This window comes from Calypte anna, chromosome 15, assembly GCF_003957555.1.
Source record: "Calypte anna isolate BGI_N300 chromosome 15, bCalAnn1_v1.p, whole genome shotgun sequence".
NCBI classification, from domain to species: domain Eukaryota; kingdom Metazoa; phylum Chordata; class Aves; order Apodiformes; family Trochilidae; genus Calypte; species Calypte anna.
The window spans coordinates 13579566-13595461 of NC_044261.1; the positions used below are offsets into that span (position 1 = coordinate 13579566).

Sequence of the window (15896 nt, forward strand, 5' to 3'; positions counted from 1 at the left end):
GGAATCCACTTACTGCAGCAGGTAGAAAGGCTTTGAAAGAACATCTACCAGAGACCTTGTGGTGTTGCCCATGATCTAATTCCCTTCTTATTCCCTTCTCTCCACACCAAACCCATCCCCTGCCCCCTGTGTGGGTTGGGTACCTCTGGTGCGATAGGAAACCACAGCCACGGTGAGGTGAACCTCTCCTGGGTACATCTCTGGGGAGGAACTGATGGAGTAGTAGCGTGGCTGGAGCAGGGGGAGCTGTGTGAGCAGCAAGGTGGAGGGCATCTGCACCGAGGGGAACTCCTCCAGTACCTCCACGATGGTGGGGTTCTTGGACCATTTCCATTCCTCGTACTCCTGCAAGCCCTGGGGTCCAGGGAAAGAGGGAGGGAGGAGAACGCTACAGCACCAACCTCTGCCAAGCCAGGTGGCTCTGCTGACATCCCACCAGGACTGTGGCAAACTGGGGGGGTGGCAGGGAAGGAAGGAGGACTCTGCTGTCACTGGTAGGGACTCATCTCAACAACAGTGTGGGTCAACGATGCCCTGCGGTTGTCATTGTCCCCAGGGCCTTAGGAAACTTGGGGTCCCAGGTTTTACCTTGCTAAGAACCTGCAGATGTTTCTTCTCCTGGTCACTGGTGGCCAACAAAGCAAACTGCTGCAGCAGCAGGGGTGTGGGAGGGGTGGTGATGTCCAAATAGTACTTAAAAGCCTGGAAGATGGTGCATGGTGGGACACGGTTCTCATCTGTCCAGTTACTGATGACGCCTGCCAGGAGGGAATTCAGGACAGAGCATAAGAACCAAGGGGGACCAATCCTTGCTTTCATTCCCCCTCCTCAGCTCTGAGACTGTGAGTGGTGAAGGGCTGGAAAGCAAAGTCTGTAAGAGATCCTCACACTGCAAGTGAGATGCTGCCCAGTGAGTGTGAACCTGAGCCTGATGCTCCAGCACCTTCAGCCTCAGTCCCTGAGTTAATGCTGTGTTACATCTCCTGTTACACTGCAGGGCAGGAGGGTATCAGACTTATCCCTGAAATACAGAGCTGGGGTGACCTATCAAGATCCCTTAACTCTTCTTTCCAGTCCTAGACATTGCTCTTCCCATAGGAATATAAATGCTTTCAATTTTTCTGAAGAACAAGGAGACTTTTTCTCCCCAGGGCCCAGCTCACCCTTCAAACCCTGCTCTGCACCCCAGTGCAATGGCTCTGGGCAGAGGAAGGTTGCAGAAGGTGCTCCTGATCAAGGTAAATGAACCAGTGAGCTGGGAACTGAGTTCTCTCAGAGGCCAAATACCTCCTGAGGAGCTGCAAGAACTCCTGCAAGGGATGGGTGAAGAGGAGGGAGCTGATTACCTAGGGCTGTGTTCCTCTCCTCCAGGAGCTCCACCTTCACCAGCTGGTTGGCTGGAGGGGCATCTTCAAGCCTGTCAATCAGGGCATTGACCAAGTCCTCATGGTTGCCTGGGAAGACACCCAGGTGGTCCCCAGGCAGGTACTGCAGCTCCTGGTGCCCATTGGTGTGGAGTCGCAGGAAAATTGTCAGACGGCTGCAGGGAGAGGAGGACAAGCAGGATGTGTTGTGGGGGAAATCTCTGCTGAGCTCTGACCTCCAGAGCTGTGCTGGGCAGAGGTGGCACATCCAAGCCCAGGTGCTCTGCTGAGAATGTCACCCAAGTGGCAGCAGGGAGGTGGAAAGGATACTGAAGTGGCCACCTCCTCTCTCTGCTGACTAACCCTCAGGGGCTTTTTAAAGGGAAAAAAGAGTTTAATCTCTTGCTTCAGTGTTTTTTTCCTTTCTTTGTGTGTGCCCTGCAGCCCCATGAGTGTGGCCACCCACCCTCTAGTCCCTACAGCCAGCAGGTTCATTCATCCACCCACAGAGGTTCAAAAGAAGGCAGGAAACACCCTCTGCTGATCACTTGGGGATGATTTGCATGAGGATGGGGTCCATGGGACATTCAGGGGTCAACAGGCATTAGTGACACCATGGGCACCACCAGTCCTTTCATCTCCTACCTGGACTTTGGGCTCTGCAGGTTCTGGCGTGTGATGAGCCGGGCTGCGTGGACACGTTTCTTGTGGATGCTGTAGAGTCCTGTGGAGGGGAGGAGGCAGTGAAGAGGAGCAGCAGAATGTAGCTGAGGTGGGTGGCTGCTGCCCTTTGCAGGGCTGCTGGCCACTGTTTCCTGACCATGGGCTCCACCATCCTCTGGCCTCTATCTCAGAATCATCAATCATGGAATTGTTTGGGTGGGAAGGGACCTTAAAGCTCCCCCAGTGCCACCCCTGCCATGGTCAGGGACACCTGGCACAGCCCAGGGTGCTCCAAGCCCCATCCAACTGGGCTGAGACACTGCCAGGGATGGGGCAGCCACAGCTTCTGGGGGCAACCTGGGACAGGGGCTCAGCACCCTCACACCAAACAACTTCTCCCTCCCCAACATCTCCTCTCCATCTCCCCTCTTGCAGCTGGAAACCCTTCCCCCTCACCCCATCCCTCCCTGTCCTTGTCCCAAGTCCCTCCCCAGCTTTCCTGGAGCTCCTTCAGGCACTAGAAGCTGCTCTAAGGTCTCCCTGGAGAGGTCTGCAAAGCTTCCTCCAGCCTGGGGGATCAGAATCCCCTGAGGGGAACCAAACACGTGTCCCTTCTGTTAGCACCTGAGCAGCACTTGGAAACCTCCCCAGGAGACATGGGGCCGTGTCCTCACGTGTGACCATCCCCTTCCCCTGCCAGAACTGCCTGGCTGGTAGCAGGGAGCCTGTATTTGGGTCGGGCTGAGGCAGTTCCTCAGCTGCAGGAGCCATGCTGAGGTGCCAGGTGTCCAGGACTGGCCCTGCCACGGCACCGCAGCGCTCGGCCGAGCAGCATTTGGACACGGAGAGCTTGGAAAGCTCCCAGGTTTCCAGCTCTGTCCTTCCGAAAAAACGGGGTCAGGGGGAGGGAGGTGAGATTGTAGCCCGACGTCTCGGTGACAGATCCAAGCAGGGAGCAGCCAGGGTGGACCTGAAACCCATCACAAACTGCTCCTCTGGCAGGTGATGGGAAGGCAAGGCTGGGAATTTAGTGGAGAAAACGGAGATTCAGTCCCTTCCCCCCTGGTCGAGCTCTCTGAGTTTTCTCCTCCCACCTAGAGCCCTGCAAGGTGACCCCATCTCCAGACCTTGGGTGAGTTCTGGGGCTTCAGCCACGTAGGTGAGGCGGAACTTGCTCCTCTTCCAGCTCCGGTCATTGCTGATGAGGGAGTTGTTGGCTTTCTCGATGTTGACATCGTCCCCCACACAGAACACGTCACACGCTGCCTGCAGGACACACCGGGCTCTCAGACACCTCCCCACAGCCCCTGGGCTTCCCAGCCCAGCCCTATGACCCACCTTGTCCCACCCCAGCTCAGCTAACACAGGGAGGAGGTGGTGCCAATGGGGTAGGGCTGTACCCACGGCCCTGAGCATCTCCACTGGTGCCCTCCTCCCCCAGGCATCTGGGATCAGGCAGGGATTCAACACAACCCTCTGGCAGTCAGCATAAAGCAGAGCATCAGGTCCACCAAAAGGTGGAGAACCTCATTGTTTAGGGCTGGAGTGATAGATGGGTGTCCTGGGTTTTGGTCCACAGAATCTCAGAATCAGCTGGGTTGGAAAGGACCCCTCTGAGACCACCCAGTCCAACCCGTGATCCACTCCCCCCATGGTTCCCAGCCCATGGCACTCAGTGCCACATTCAGTCTCTTCTTAAAAACCTCCAGGGATGGAGAATCCACCACTGGGCAGCCCATTCCAATGCCTGAGCACCCTCTCTGGAAAGAATTTTTTCCTAATATCCAACCGAAACCTCCCCTGGCAGAGCTGAAGCCCATGGCCTCTTGTCTGACTGATAGAGCCTGACCCTCCCCCCTGGCTCCAACCTCCTTTCAGGGAGTTGTAGAGTGTGATGAGGTCTCCCCTGAGCCTCCTCTTCTCAAGCCTCAACACCCCCAGCTCCCTCAGCCCTTAATCACAGGAATAGTCCTGGAATCCCTCCACAGCCTCCTTGCTCTGCTCTGGTCCGATCCGACCTTCCCTCTGTCCCTGTGTCCTCCTTCCCTCCCTCCTCAAGGGACAGGGGTTACCTTGAAGACCTTCTTGGCCCAGGTCCTGAAGGATTCCTCTTGGCCACAGAGCTCATCCCCCTCTCCCATGCGGAGGATCCTTTCTCCACCCAGCTCCTCCAGCAGGGTGTCCACTGCCCGGGCGAAGGCGCAGAAATGGGGGTAAGCACGGGAGCCCAGCCCAAACACAGAGAACCTGCAGGAGGGGGGCAGAGGTGAAGGGTCCCAGCAACAACCTCCCTCCTGCACCACCACGGCCAACACCACCCCCAGGGAGCATGGGGGGAGCTGGGTGGTGGGAAAGCACAGCGTGGTTTGGGAAAGAAAGGGCTAAGGAGGAGAAGGTGGGTGGGTGGGTAGGTGGGTATGTAGGTAGGCTTCTCAACATTCTGTGCTTTCTAGGGGCCACCAGTGCTGCCCTGGAGGGTCTCAGCCACCCTCAGCATCCTCTGGTGGCCACGGAGCTGGGAGCCCATGGGATGCCTGGGCAGGAGCTGCTCTGCTCAGCCTCTGGGCAGCTCCTGCCCTGTCCCTCCTGCAGCCAGAATTTGCTGCCTCCCACCTTGTCCCACTCACCTGACATTAGCCAAGGGCCCTGTGCTCTCAAAGTTGTCCCTGGAGTCAGGGCCATCACTGGAGGATTTCCGTGCATCAGAGTAAGAGGAGACACTGTTGAATCGGACCTTGTAGCTCCTGCAAGCAGCAGACACCACCGAGGGTCACAATGGGGACAAAAGTCCTTGTGGTTCCCACCAGGCTACGTGGCCACTGGAGGAGACCAAGCCAGGTGGGGCTCAAGCTCAGGGCTTGCTATTTCTGGAGCAGAGAAACCTGCTCCCTCCTGGAGCTGAGCCATAACAACCCCCAGCTGGACTCGGGGTGCTTCATGAGGTCCTCCAGTCACCTCCCAGAGGGCTGAGCCAGGTGTTGGCCACCACTTTGTCCCCAGTGACTCATTGCTGAGGGGAACTTTGGCTTTACCTGTCCTGTCCTTGGTCACACACGAGGCTGGGGAAAGGTCTGAATGGATTTTCTGGAGATTTTTTTTCACCCAGAGGAAGTAAACAAAAATTTAAAAAAATAAGAAAAAAGAGCAAGAGAGGAGGGGATGAGGAGGGGATGAGGAGGGGGGAGGGGAGCAGGGAGAAAAAAAAAAATCTGACACCAGCAGAAGTATTTCTGAATGGAAGCATCTTCAAAAATTGCTCTACACAAGAGTTTCTAAATATATTGCAGAGCAATGAGGCAGTAGTGTGGGGATGAGTCAGAGCAGACCTCCCACACCCAGCACATAGAGGAGACAACCCCTGAGTGTCAGAGCTGCCAGAGGTAGAGCCCCGTGCTCCACTTCTGCTTCAGAGCCTCCTCCTTTCTGCCCAGACCTCTCCTGCTACTCTGCTTCACCCCATCTGGATGGATCTCCCCCTTTCTCTGCTGTCCCTGGGCTGTGTCCTGACTCCAGGTGACATGGGGAGGTGGGACAGGACAGCACAGCCCCCCTGACATGAAGTCCATGTCCATGAAGTTTCCATGACATGAAGTTCCATGTTCCCCTGCTTGGTGCTGAGCCCAAAGCTGGGGCACCTCTGGCTGAAATGAGCAGATCCTTGGGCAGGAGATGGCTGCAGAAGGATGGGATGGATTTGGGGAGGAAACTGTCAAAGAGAAGTGGCACCTGAGTGCCTCTGGAAACCCTTGGAAAGCTCTTGCTGTAGGACGGGAGGAACCAAAGGAAACAAAGGCAGCCACAGCAAAACCTCTGGGCTGTGGTCAGAGCATCACATTCTGTAGTTTGGAGGGGCCATCAGTGCCCCCCTGGAGGATCTCAGCCACCCTCAGCATCCTCTGGTGGCCATGGAGCTGGGAGCCCATGGGATGCATGGGCAGGAGCTGCTCTGCTCAGCCCCTGCCCTGCAGATGCCAGGTTGACTCCGGTCCTCTTCCCCAGACAGTCTCCTCCAGGACACCTTTTCTCATTCCCAAAGCTTTTTTTCATGCTTGACATCACCATCTCTTCCCACCATCCAGAGCTGTCACCTCTTGGCCTGTCTCAGGGGGGACCACAGGGAGTAATTTATTCCCTCTGCCTCTGCTGTCACCTTTTCCCTTGGTGAAATCTGCTCCTGCTCTGCATTTCTGTCTCCTCCAGATAAAATAGCTCTCACCCTTTAGATCTGTCCTCACAGGTCACTGTTTCCAGCTCTCTGACCACTTCTTCTGTCAGGTAACTCAGCCACAGCCTGCCTGGCTCTGAGAAGCTCCTGCCAGACCCTTAAATTACATTTAGAGGTGACTGTGGTGGCCAGCACAGAGCTCAGGTGCTTTCATCCTCCTCAAACCTTCCCAACCCAACATTGCACCAACCCAGCTCCAAGGAGTGAAGTTCCTTGGGGTGAGAACCCCCCCCCAGAATGCCCCTTTCTCCATCCAGACCCCTCCAGGGTATCCAGACAGGTCCTGTGGTGGCTGCTGTCCCCATTCAGGCCATTGGAAACCTGACAGGGTTGGGGTTGGGGAGCCTGGCAGGGACCCAGCAGATGATTTGGCTGCAGAGCAAGGAGAGCACTTTGAGGAGGTGCAGATGGGTTCCTGCCCTTGCTCTTGGTGTTCCTCACCACAGCCAACCCAGGAGGTTCAATCACACTCTGCTAATTATCCCTTAATTAATGAGCAGGCTTTTGCCGGTGGCCAGCAGCTCCCTGTTAACTCCAGAGAGACTCCAGAGCAGTGTCCCAGTTAAGCAAAACAGATTGGGCTTGAAAGTTGAAAGAGAAGGAGGCCCCAGATGATGAAACTCTTTGCTGGCTGCCCTGGTTTCCCAGCCCCTGGGACCTGCAATGAGATGCTGGAAGCTCATCCCCCCCCACCAGGGATTTTCCAACAGCCACTGTCTCTCCAAGTTGCCTGTTCCAGGTTCACCCTCACAGCTGGAATTTAGAACAGCTCTGATTTTACCAAGAAATCTTTTTCCCAAGGTGCAAGAAGTGAAATCGAGTTCTCGAGTCTTCCCCCACCTCCAGCCACATAGGGAATTCCCTTCTACCTCCAAGTTTTACTATTTTGGTGTCCCCTGGGCAGCCCCAGCTCTTAGATGGCAAGATCTGGGGAGAATTCCTGCTTATCTTTGGGTTTGGTGGTTTGCCTGCCTCATCCAGATGAAAAGAAAAGCTTGACAAGCCCCAGTGGAGTCCACAGCCATTCCTGGCTCAGTGCTTGTGTCCTCCTTGGCATCTCCACCCTCTCCATCCCTTGGTTCTCAGGCAGGTCCCATCCTTTGGACCCTCTGCAAACTTCAAACCTGCTTGAGGATTTCCCCCTCCCTTCCAAGAAGAGGGACGTGGAGGGGCAGGCAGTCCTGGCTGGGGTTGTGAGTGGGAAGGGAGGGGGTTGGGGTGCTCTTACTTCCTCTCCTCCAGGTGGGAGTTGGGATTCTTCATCTCCATTAATGCGCAGCCAAATTTCTGCAGAGAAGAAATAAAATAAAATAAAATAAAATAAAATAAAATAAAATAAAATAAAATAAAATAAAATAAAATAAAATAAAATAAAATAAAATAAAATAAACCAATCAGTATCTGGAGGAAACTGAGCCAGGAAAGCCTGGGCTGTGGCTCTGCTCCCTGCTTGTAACACTGCTGGGGGTCAGGGCTGGAGGAGGTCATCGGTCCTCAGTCAAGGGCTGTCACCTTTTGTGTCCCCTGACACTGGTTGTACAGGATGGATTTAGCAACAGATGAGTTACTAGTCCTACAGCAGAGGAGAAGGGATCTCCAGATCTTCTAGAGCTGGAGGCAGGCAGGCACAGCACCAGGTATCATGCAGAACTCAGACCTCTCTGGGGCCATTCTGGCTTGGGTTGAGCAAGCAGAAAATGTTCATTCTTGTTCCCCACCACCTCCCCTCTGCCCATAACCCTTCTTCAGCCACCCATCCCTGCACCCTGTCCCACCTCTCCATTCTCTGGTGGGTCTCCATTGCCAAAGGTGCTGGTGACCACCAGGACCATGGTCTCGTGCTCGAGGTGCACAATGTCATATTCATCCATGGACATCACCTGGGAGTGACAGAGGTGTAAGCAAGAGGACCTTGGTGGGGAGCTGTACCACCAACCACCCTTCTGGCATGCTCCCCAGTCCACCTGGGGATGGGAGCAGCATCTCCTTGCTGCCTGAGTGCCAGTGCCCACAGGGAGGATGAGGACAAGGGACAGGGACAAACCACAGGGGCAGGAGCCAGACATGTGCCACAGTGCCTGGGAATGCTACTGATGTGCAGGCTTCAATCCAGACCCCTCAGGTCACACCCTGGGAGCTTCTGAAGACCCTTGCCAGCAGGCAAGCTCCACGTGTGTAGAGCCACGTGTTTTACAATGTTTTTTGGTGACCTTAGTGCCACCCAGATGTAGACACAACCTGGCAGGAGCTGGGTACAATACCTTGGCATCGAAAGCGTGCTTGAAGATTTCACACAGAGTTTTGGCATAGACCTGGGACTTCCCTGTCTCCGTGGCATACAGGATGGTTGCTTTCACCCTCTTGGCCATGGCCTGTCCCATCAGCTTGGCTGAGAACTTCACAGCTCTAAAAAGCAGGAATAAATCCCAGTGAGAGAGCTTGCTGCCTAGGCACTGCCTCTAGCCCAGACTGGTTACACGCTTTTATCTATTACTAAATGAACAGCTTGCCTTAAAACCACCAAAATCCCTTTGGTTCTTTTTTTTTTTTTTTTTTTTTTTTTTTTTTTTTTTGTCATTGTTTGCCCACCAGAGAAGCATGTTCATCTAGACCAGGCAGAGAGGAAGGCTCTCAAACACAGAGCTGAGATCCCATAGTGGGCATGAGGCAATGGAGGTGGCCAAGCTGCAGGGAGAGAGAAGAACAGACAGCAGCTCAGGAGAACTCCTGCATCCCCTTCAGAGGAGCTCTGGGTTATGGAGGTGGCAGCTGGGCTGGCTGCACTGGTTGGAGAAGAGCAGCCTGGTTTTGCCCTGCCAGGGAGGGAAGAAATGCTCTAGGTTTGGAAAAATCAACTCAGAGAAAATAAAAAAAAGGGGTGGGGGGGGGAGGAGTGAGGAGAGAAGAGGTAGAAACCTAGAAACCTCAGCAGGCTGGAATGTCCCACCAGGCAGCTCCTCCCCACACTGAAATCCACCTAAGGATTTCTGCTTGCTTCTACACCATCACTCCTCAAAGTCATTCTGCATATTCCAGCTGCCCCTTTGCTTCCCTGTCGGGGTACTGCCCCCTGTCCCCTCTCCCCTGTCCCTTCTCCCCTGCCCTCTCTCCCTTCTTCCCTGTCCCCTCTCCCCTGTCCCTTCTCCCCTGCCCTCTCTCCCTTCTTCCCTGTCCCCTCTCCCCTGTCCCCTGCCTTGCAGTGGCAGAGAGGAGGGAAGGGGCAGGAGGGGCAGGAACCAGAGGTTTGGGTGTTCTGCTCCAGGCAGAACCAGCACAGCCAGTCCAGACTGGCACCTGGTGCCACCAGCACTGCCAAGTGCCACCCTTGGGTCTGACCTGCCACTTGTTCATCTGATTAGCTCAGACCCAGGCAGGATTAATGGTAAATTGCAAAAATAATTCTTCCCCTCCTCTACACCAGGAACAATGGAGCCTTTTTTGTTTGGATTTGGTTTGTTTGCAATCACCTCCCATAGTCACATTTTTATAAAATCATTTATCAGTTGTGCACACCCATAAATAAAAGCATTGTTTCTTCTGACTCAATGGCTCAATTCATCTTCCTATGGTCTCCAGCAGCTCCAGGCTGCAGCCCAGACCCCAGCAGCAGTGTCAGCCCAAGGAACACCTCCATCAGCTCCTGGTTTATGGCTGCACCACAGAAAACAACTGACAGAAGGTGACAGCTGAGGAGTGGGAACAAACTGAGCAGCAGGACTCAGGGAAAGCAAAGTGTGGGGAGATGCTGTCAGCAGCAGGAGCCTGGCCATGCATCCCCAGGCAGACTCAGCCCTCCCCAGTCCTGCTTGAGGGCTCTGCTGCCCCAGAACCAGCAGGTCCTACAGGAACCTCTCTGCCAGTGGCCCATGGCTCAGATCAGCCAAATTCCTCTTCATTCCTACACCCCTGCTGACCAAGAGCTTTGGCAGGGGAGAAGGACCTGTGGGACCCATTGCTTGGGGTCAAATGGCCATGAAGTGCCTTTAAACCTCAGCTCAGCCCTGCAGGGAGATGCCTCACTCCTAAATCTCCACTCCTTGCCTGTTTGGAGCTTCACTGGAGCCAAATGCTCCTCAAGTAACTCAGAAGTCAATGAGAGAAGGAGAAATAGGGACACCAGTTTCATCTGGCTTGTGCCAGTGTGAGCCAGGGCAGTGATGGGTGGGCTGATGATGATGATGATGATGGCAGTGATGGGCTCTCTGACAGACCCCCTTGACGCTCTATGACACAGCACAGCAGAGCTGCTGAAAACCAGGAGCACCTCCAGGCTTGTGCCCTACTTGTCTCTTACTTTGCTAACTTCTTGAAGCCAATGGCCCTCTTCTTGGTAGGCGTCCCATTGACTCCTTTCCAGACATGGGTGTTCCAGGGGTCAGGCTAGGAGAGAGGAGAAGAGCAGCAGCTGATGAGCAGAGCTCAGAGCTTCAGGAAATGCTGTATCCACAGCTCTGAGCAGGCAGCTTCTTGCAATATATAAAAACTTGCTGCCCTGGGCATTATTAGCCCAGCAGCACGAAGAAAGCAGGTAAAGCCAGAAGGTGATGGAAATTCATCTTTCCCTTCCCCCAGTTTTGTTTTTTTTTTTTTAAAAAAATTCCTTTTGGGAAGGGGAGGGAGCTGATGCAAGGAACAAGTGCACAGAAGCTAATTCAGTGCCCTGGCAGCTGCCTGGAACCATCAGGGTTCCCGGTGGATCCCTTCTGGAAATGAACAGACTGCTCCTGGGTTGTGATTGTTCCTTAAGGGCTCTTGACTAAAGGTCACACGGTGTGAAAGCCACCAGAGCAGGGATGGTTGCCTGATGAGGGCTTGTTTACTTAAAACCCTTTTTCCCCACGGTCTGAAGTGTGAAATCATCCAGCACCAGTCCAGCCCACTGCTCAGCCCCCCCCTCCCAGCAAAGATTCTCCAAGCTGGCAGCATCCACCTCCTCAGACCTCAGTAGGATATGGTGACCATCAGGTCATTTCCTATTCATCAAAAGTACAAAATTAGGCACTTGCAAAGGGAGGACCCTTGCTTAGCTCCACTCCCAAGGCTTGAAGTTGGGTTCTCAGCATGGCCACATTCCCATGGAAGGACCAAAAAGTCACTGCCCTGGGACAAGGGGCAACATCCAAGGGGTTATTACACCACTTTAGGGGGCCCCATGAATTATACTTGTTCATGGACTTCATCACCTCCAGGGACAGCCTGATGAAGGGATTGGATGATGTTCCTCCCCTTCCTGCACCTCCAGCCCCCACCCTGCTTCTGCCTCTCCCTCTGTGCAGGTGGTGGAAGGTGCAGAGCTTACCTGGTACTCAAAGGAGGGGGTGAGGCGGTAGTTGAGCATTTCCTGGTGGAAAACTGGGGTGATGCTGCCAGACATGGGTGGGACAATCCAGACCCAGTCGGCAGGACAGCCCCCACGGCACCGGTACTCGTTCTCCATGTGCTTGATAAAGGACTCAGTGGCTGAGTGGTGATCCACGATGGTCACTTTGTCACTCTGTGGGAGGGAGGAGAGAGCAGAGACACCAAGGATTTCATGGGTCGATACTACCCAGAAGCTGAAAGTCTAAAATTTTACGTTTGCAGCTTTTTGACCCAAATCAACCTCGCTCCCACGGTCTGCCAGGACTGTACCCTGGGAGGTGACACTGCTGACCCTGATCTCCCCAAGGAGCACTGGGTGATGCCATTTTCCAGGGCTGAGAAGCTGCATGTGCCTTTCCTGAGTGGATGTGCTATGGAATGGCTGCTCCTCCTGCTCTTTGTCATGGGCCAAGCAAAGACTAAGGTGGCATCAACAGGATGGAGCATCCCCTGCTCAGCCACCTGGGCAACTCAGGCATGGCCTGAACAGCTCAAGGAGCAGCTCTGGGAAGGACCTTCCACCCTCTCAAGCTGGGTTGCCAAGGACCAGTTTTGTTACTCAACCTTTAAGTGCAAGGGGAGAACCTGAGTCAATTCTTGCCTCTTGGGCTGACTCTCTTTCCCTCAAGGTGCTGGCAGTGACATTTTTGCAAGATCCAGGGCACAGAGGTTACTCAACATCACTGCAGGCTCCTGGAACTGCCCCAGACCGGGAAGGCTCAGCACAGCTTCTGCTGCTGCCACTGTCCCTGGGCAGATGCCTCGTCCCATCCCAATGCTTGTGTCCCTGATCCAAACACACCAGAGTCCTGCTCCTCAGCTACCTGGAAGCTGTACAGCACAGCAATGTTGATCTCCACCAGGGCTTGGTCCTTCCACAGGGATGAAGTTTTCCTCATATCCAGATTCATTTTTTTGGCCACTTGCTGTAACAAAGCATGGTAGAAGGAGGGTCCCCATGAGCAGGCATCTCCCTGAGGAGTCCCCAAGGACCTCAGCACCATCTCAGCCCCACTATATCTTTGCTCTTGACCTCAACCAAACCCATGGCCAAATACCTGATGCTCCATAAGATGCTTTGGGAAATCCATGGGAAACTTAGATTCCAGCTGGCCCCAGAGGACACAAAAAAAAAATTGCCAGCCCACCACACCAGGAGCTCCATGAGAACATCTCTCTAAGGGAAACTAGGATGTTCTCTTCTCTTCTCCAACACCCTGCATGCTCCTCAGTAACTTCACCCATCCCCACTGCACCCCAGAAGGGCCTGGCCTCCTCCAGGAGAGGGAATTACCTCCAGGATGTTGTACCGGGAGTTGTCACAATAATCCCGGACCCCAATCTCTGTCCCCATGTACCATCCACTGAAGGGACAGGCAGAAAACTCCAGGCCACCAATCTCAAGGAGCATGTTGGACACAGCTGGCAGTCCGTACCACTTCAGACCCAGGTCCTTAAACCACTCAAACCTGGTGGGAGACAAAAGGGTGAGGGGCTCAGTGCAGGCAGGAGAATGGAGAAGGTTCCTCTGCTACCAGGACACAGGAGCAGAACTGTTCCTGGAGGCAACAGCTCCCACAGGAGCTTTTACGGTGAGGAAGAACCAAGAGCTTTGTAGCGGGGATTAAGTCCTAAGGGACTTCAAGGAAAGGGAAACCAGCCCTGAGACAAAGACACAACTTGTTTTCCACCTCCAGGCTCTGACAAATTTCCATCAGAGTGGAGGGAAGCCCTGGAAGAAGGTCCTGGGTGAAGCACCCGAGCCACAGCAAGGAAAGGCCAAGCCCAGGAGATGGTTCAGAGTGAAACCAGAGGAGCTCAGCCCTGCTGATCCTTTGAGCAGCTTTGAGGCTTCCTCGTCACTTACTTGGGATGACGGATGGGCACTTCCAGCACCAGCTCAGGGGGGATTTCAAAGAGCTCTGGGTCGTTGCCATTGGCTTGGAGGAGCAGAGGCAGGATATCAAAACGTCCATGTGGAGCCTTCCACCCCTGCTGAATGCAGATCTGTGCCCAAAACAAAGGTGGGGTTTAGGAATCCCAGCTCTTCAAGCACGATGGGCAGGGAGCTGCACAGCACCAAGCATCATAAGAGCATCTCTGAATAACCTCAACCCCAGGGAGATACAACATGGGGCTGCCTGGCACAGCCAACCCATGGCCATGGGAGGGGGTTCTGGGGCTGAAAAGAAGCTCAAGAAGTAGATCCCCAGGTGGGATCATGGATCTGAAAAAAGCTGCTTATGCTCTTTGTGTCTGTAATGGTGAAGGAGAAAATGGGTGGAAAGCAAAAGGTTTTGGGAGGAGCTGAGCAGAGCACTGGTGCAAAAAGCAGAGCTCATTGCTGAGTCTCAGCAGCCCAGGTCAGCAGTGGGCACACATAGAACCCCAGAGTGGGAAGGGACCTTAAAGCTCCCCCAGTGCCACCCCTACCATGGTCAGGGACACCTCCCACAGCCCAGGGTGCTCCAAGCCCCATCCAACCTTCAACACTGCCAGGGATGGGGCAGCCACAGCTTCTGGGGGCAACCTGGGACAGGGGCTCAGCACCCTCACACCAAACAACTTCTCCGTCCCCAACATCTCCTCTCCATCTCCCCTCTTGCAGCTGGAAACCCTTCCCCTCATCCCATCCCTCCCTGTCCTTGTCCCAAGTCCCTCCCCAGCTTTCCTGGAGCCCCTTCAGGCACTGGAAGCTGCTCTAAGGTCTCCCCATGGGATCCTTCTCTTCTCCAGCCTGAACACCCCCAACTCTCCCCCTGGCTCCAGAGCTGCTCCAGCCCTCCCAGCAGCTCCAGGGCCTCCTCCTCCAGCAGTTCCCTCAGCACCACTCAGCCACCCCGTTTCAGCAGTAGCCAAACAAAGTACTAAGAGTGTTTTGGGAAGCCCTGCATGTGTGAAAGCAGATTTCATTCCTGGGAAAACATCCCAGGAGTGGGACAAATCCAACTTCACTTCCTGGGACTGCAATGGGTGGGGAGAAACCTTGCTTGGTCCAAGCTCAGAGATGCTGCCGGTCCCCACCATCCCCGTGGCTGTGGTGTCCAGGTGAGGTGGCTTCAGGCTGTACCTCTGTCAGCTCCAGGTTTGCTGGGTCTCCCAGGATGGTGCCATCAGGCTGCTTGTAGCCAGCATAGCGGATCAGTTGGGTGTTCCAGATCCGGAAGTCGTGTTTGCTGTCCGTCCGCTGTGGGAAGATGGTAATAGCAGATCTGGAAGAGAAGAGGAAGAGAATCCTGGAATCCTTCAGGTTGGAAAAGACCTTGGAGATCAACACATCCAAGCAGCAATCCAACCCCACCGTGCCCTGTCCTGAAATGCCACCACTTCCCGTGGGTTTTGAACCCCTCCAGGGATGGGTCCTCCACCCCCCTCCCTGGGCCTGGTGAATTCCATGGATCTGGAATGGGACAGGGATGGCTTGGGACAGAGGTCACCAGAGGAACAGCAGTGCCATGGGGGAAAGGTGCTGCTCCTGCCTGACGACACCCTCTGCACACCCTCTGCTTGTGCCCTGGAGAAGCCCCAGATATTTATATTTCCTCCTCCAGAAGCCATCCCAGCCAAGTGTTTTCCAGCTCTGGAATTTGGGATGTGTCCAGCACTGTTTCCAGTTGCTTACATGGCAGGGTTCAGGCCGTGCTCTGTGTGTGGTGCAGAGCATGTAGGAAAGGAGAAATAGTTGGAAAAGCTGCCCTTTGAAGTCCCACAGGCAGCAAGAAGAGACATCCTGGGACCAGCAGGACACCTCCCCCCCTGACCCCAGCTCCCCCCAGCCCTCCCCTGGGTGCTGGTCACCACCACCTTGTTGTGCACCAGCTTCATGAGGACACGGTGTCAGCAGGACCCAGAGCTGGGCTGACACTCATCCAGAGATCCAGGAAGCTCTGGTGACAACCTGGTGGCTCACCTGAGGTTCCCCTTGTTGGTGGCATATTTGATGTGGTTGCAGATGTAATTGAACATCCCATGGGCTGTGGTGCAGTCCCGAGCATCAAACACCTGGAACAGGGGAAGCAACTGTGGATACTCCAACTCTGAGGGCAGAGCCAAGCAGAAGAAACAGGGAAAGCCCTGGAGGCCACCACCTTATGTATCTAAAGGTCCCTAATGATGCATCCCTGACTTGGATGTCTACTCCAGATGCTCTTCTTGCTTTGGAGAGCTGAGTCATCAGCTGCTCAGGCCAAAACCTTCCCAGTCCAGGGCTCCCAACCTGCTCCTTTCCCTGGCTTGTCCACCAACACTTTCTGTTTCTGCTCTTTGTCTCTTGTAAATCAAGA

At 54.5% G+C, this 15896-nt stretch overlaps 1 protein-coding gene across 2 annotated transcripts in view; it reads right to left on the minus strand.

The window, feature by feature from the left end:
* Positions 1 to 15896, minus strand: part of NOS1 (nitric oxide synthase 1) — a 71701-nt gene that overhangs the window by 10722 nt on the left and 45083 nt on the right. Inside the window, exons 7-23 of one of the 2 annotated variants that reach the window (XM_030460578.1) lie at positions 15524 to 15615; positions 14684 to 14825; positions 13481 to 13620; positions 12908 to 13082; positions 12438 to 12539; positions 11552 to 11746; positions 10547 to 10632; positions 8514 to 8658; positions 8028 to 8132; positions 7481 to 7539; positions 4655 to 4771; positions 4100 to 4274; positions 3155 to 3293; positions 2010 to 2088; positions 1347 to 1540; positions 589 to 758; positions 144 to 354 (exon numbers count right to left, since the gene is read on the minus strand). In XM_030460578.1, coding sequence (XP_030316438.1) covers positions 144 to 354; positions 589 to 758; positions 1347 to 1540; positions 2010 to 2088; positions 3155 to 3293; positions 4100 to 4274; positions 4655 to 4771; positions 7481 to 7539; positions 8028 to 8132; positions 8514 to 8658; positions 10547 to 10632; positions 11552 to 11746; positions 12438 to 12539; positions 12908 to 13082; positions 13481 to 13620; positions 14684 to 14825; positions 15524 to 15615 — 2326 coding nt within the window. The remainder of the gene's footprint in view (positions 1 to 143; positions 355 to 588; positions 759 to 1346; positions 1541 to 2009; positions 2089 to 3154; positions 3294 to 4099; positions 4275 to 4654; positions 4772 to 7480; positions 7540 to 8027; positions 8133 to 8513; positions 8659 to 10546; positions 10633 to 11551; positions 11747 to 12437; positions 12540 to 12907; positions 13083 to 13480; positions 13621 to 14683; positions 14826 to 15523; positions 15616 to 15896) is intronic. The other variant, XM_030460579.1, reaches the window with a different exon arrangement.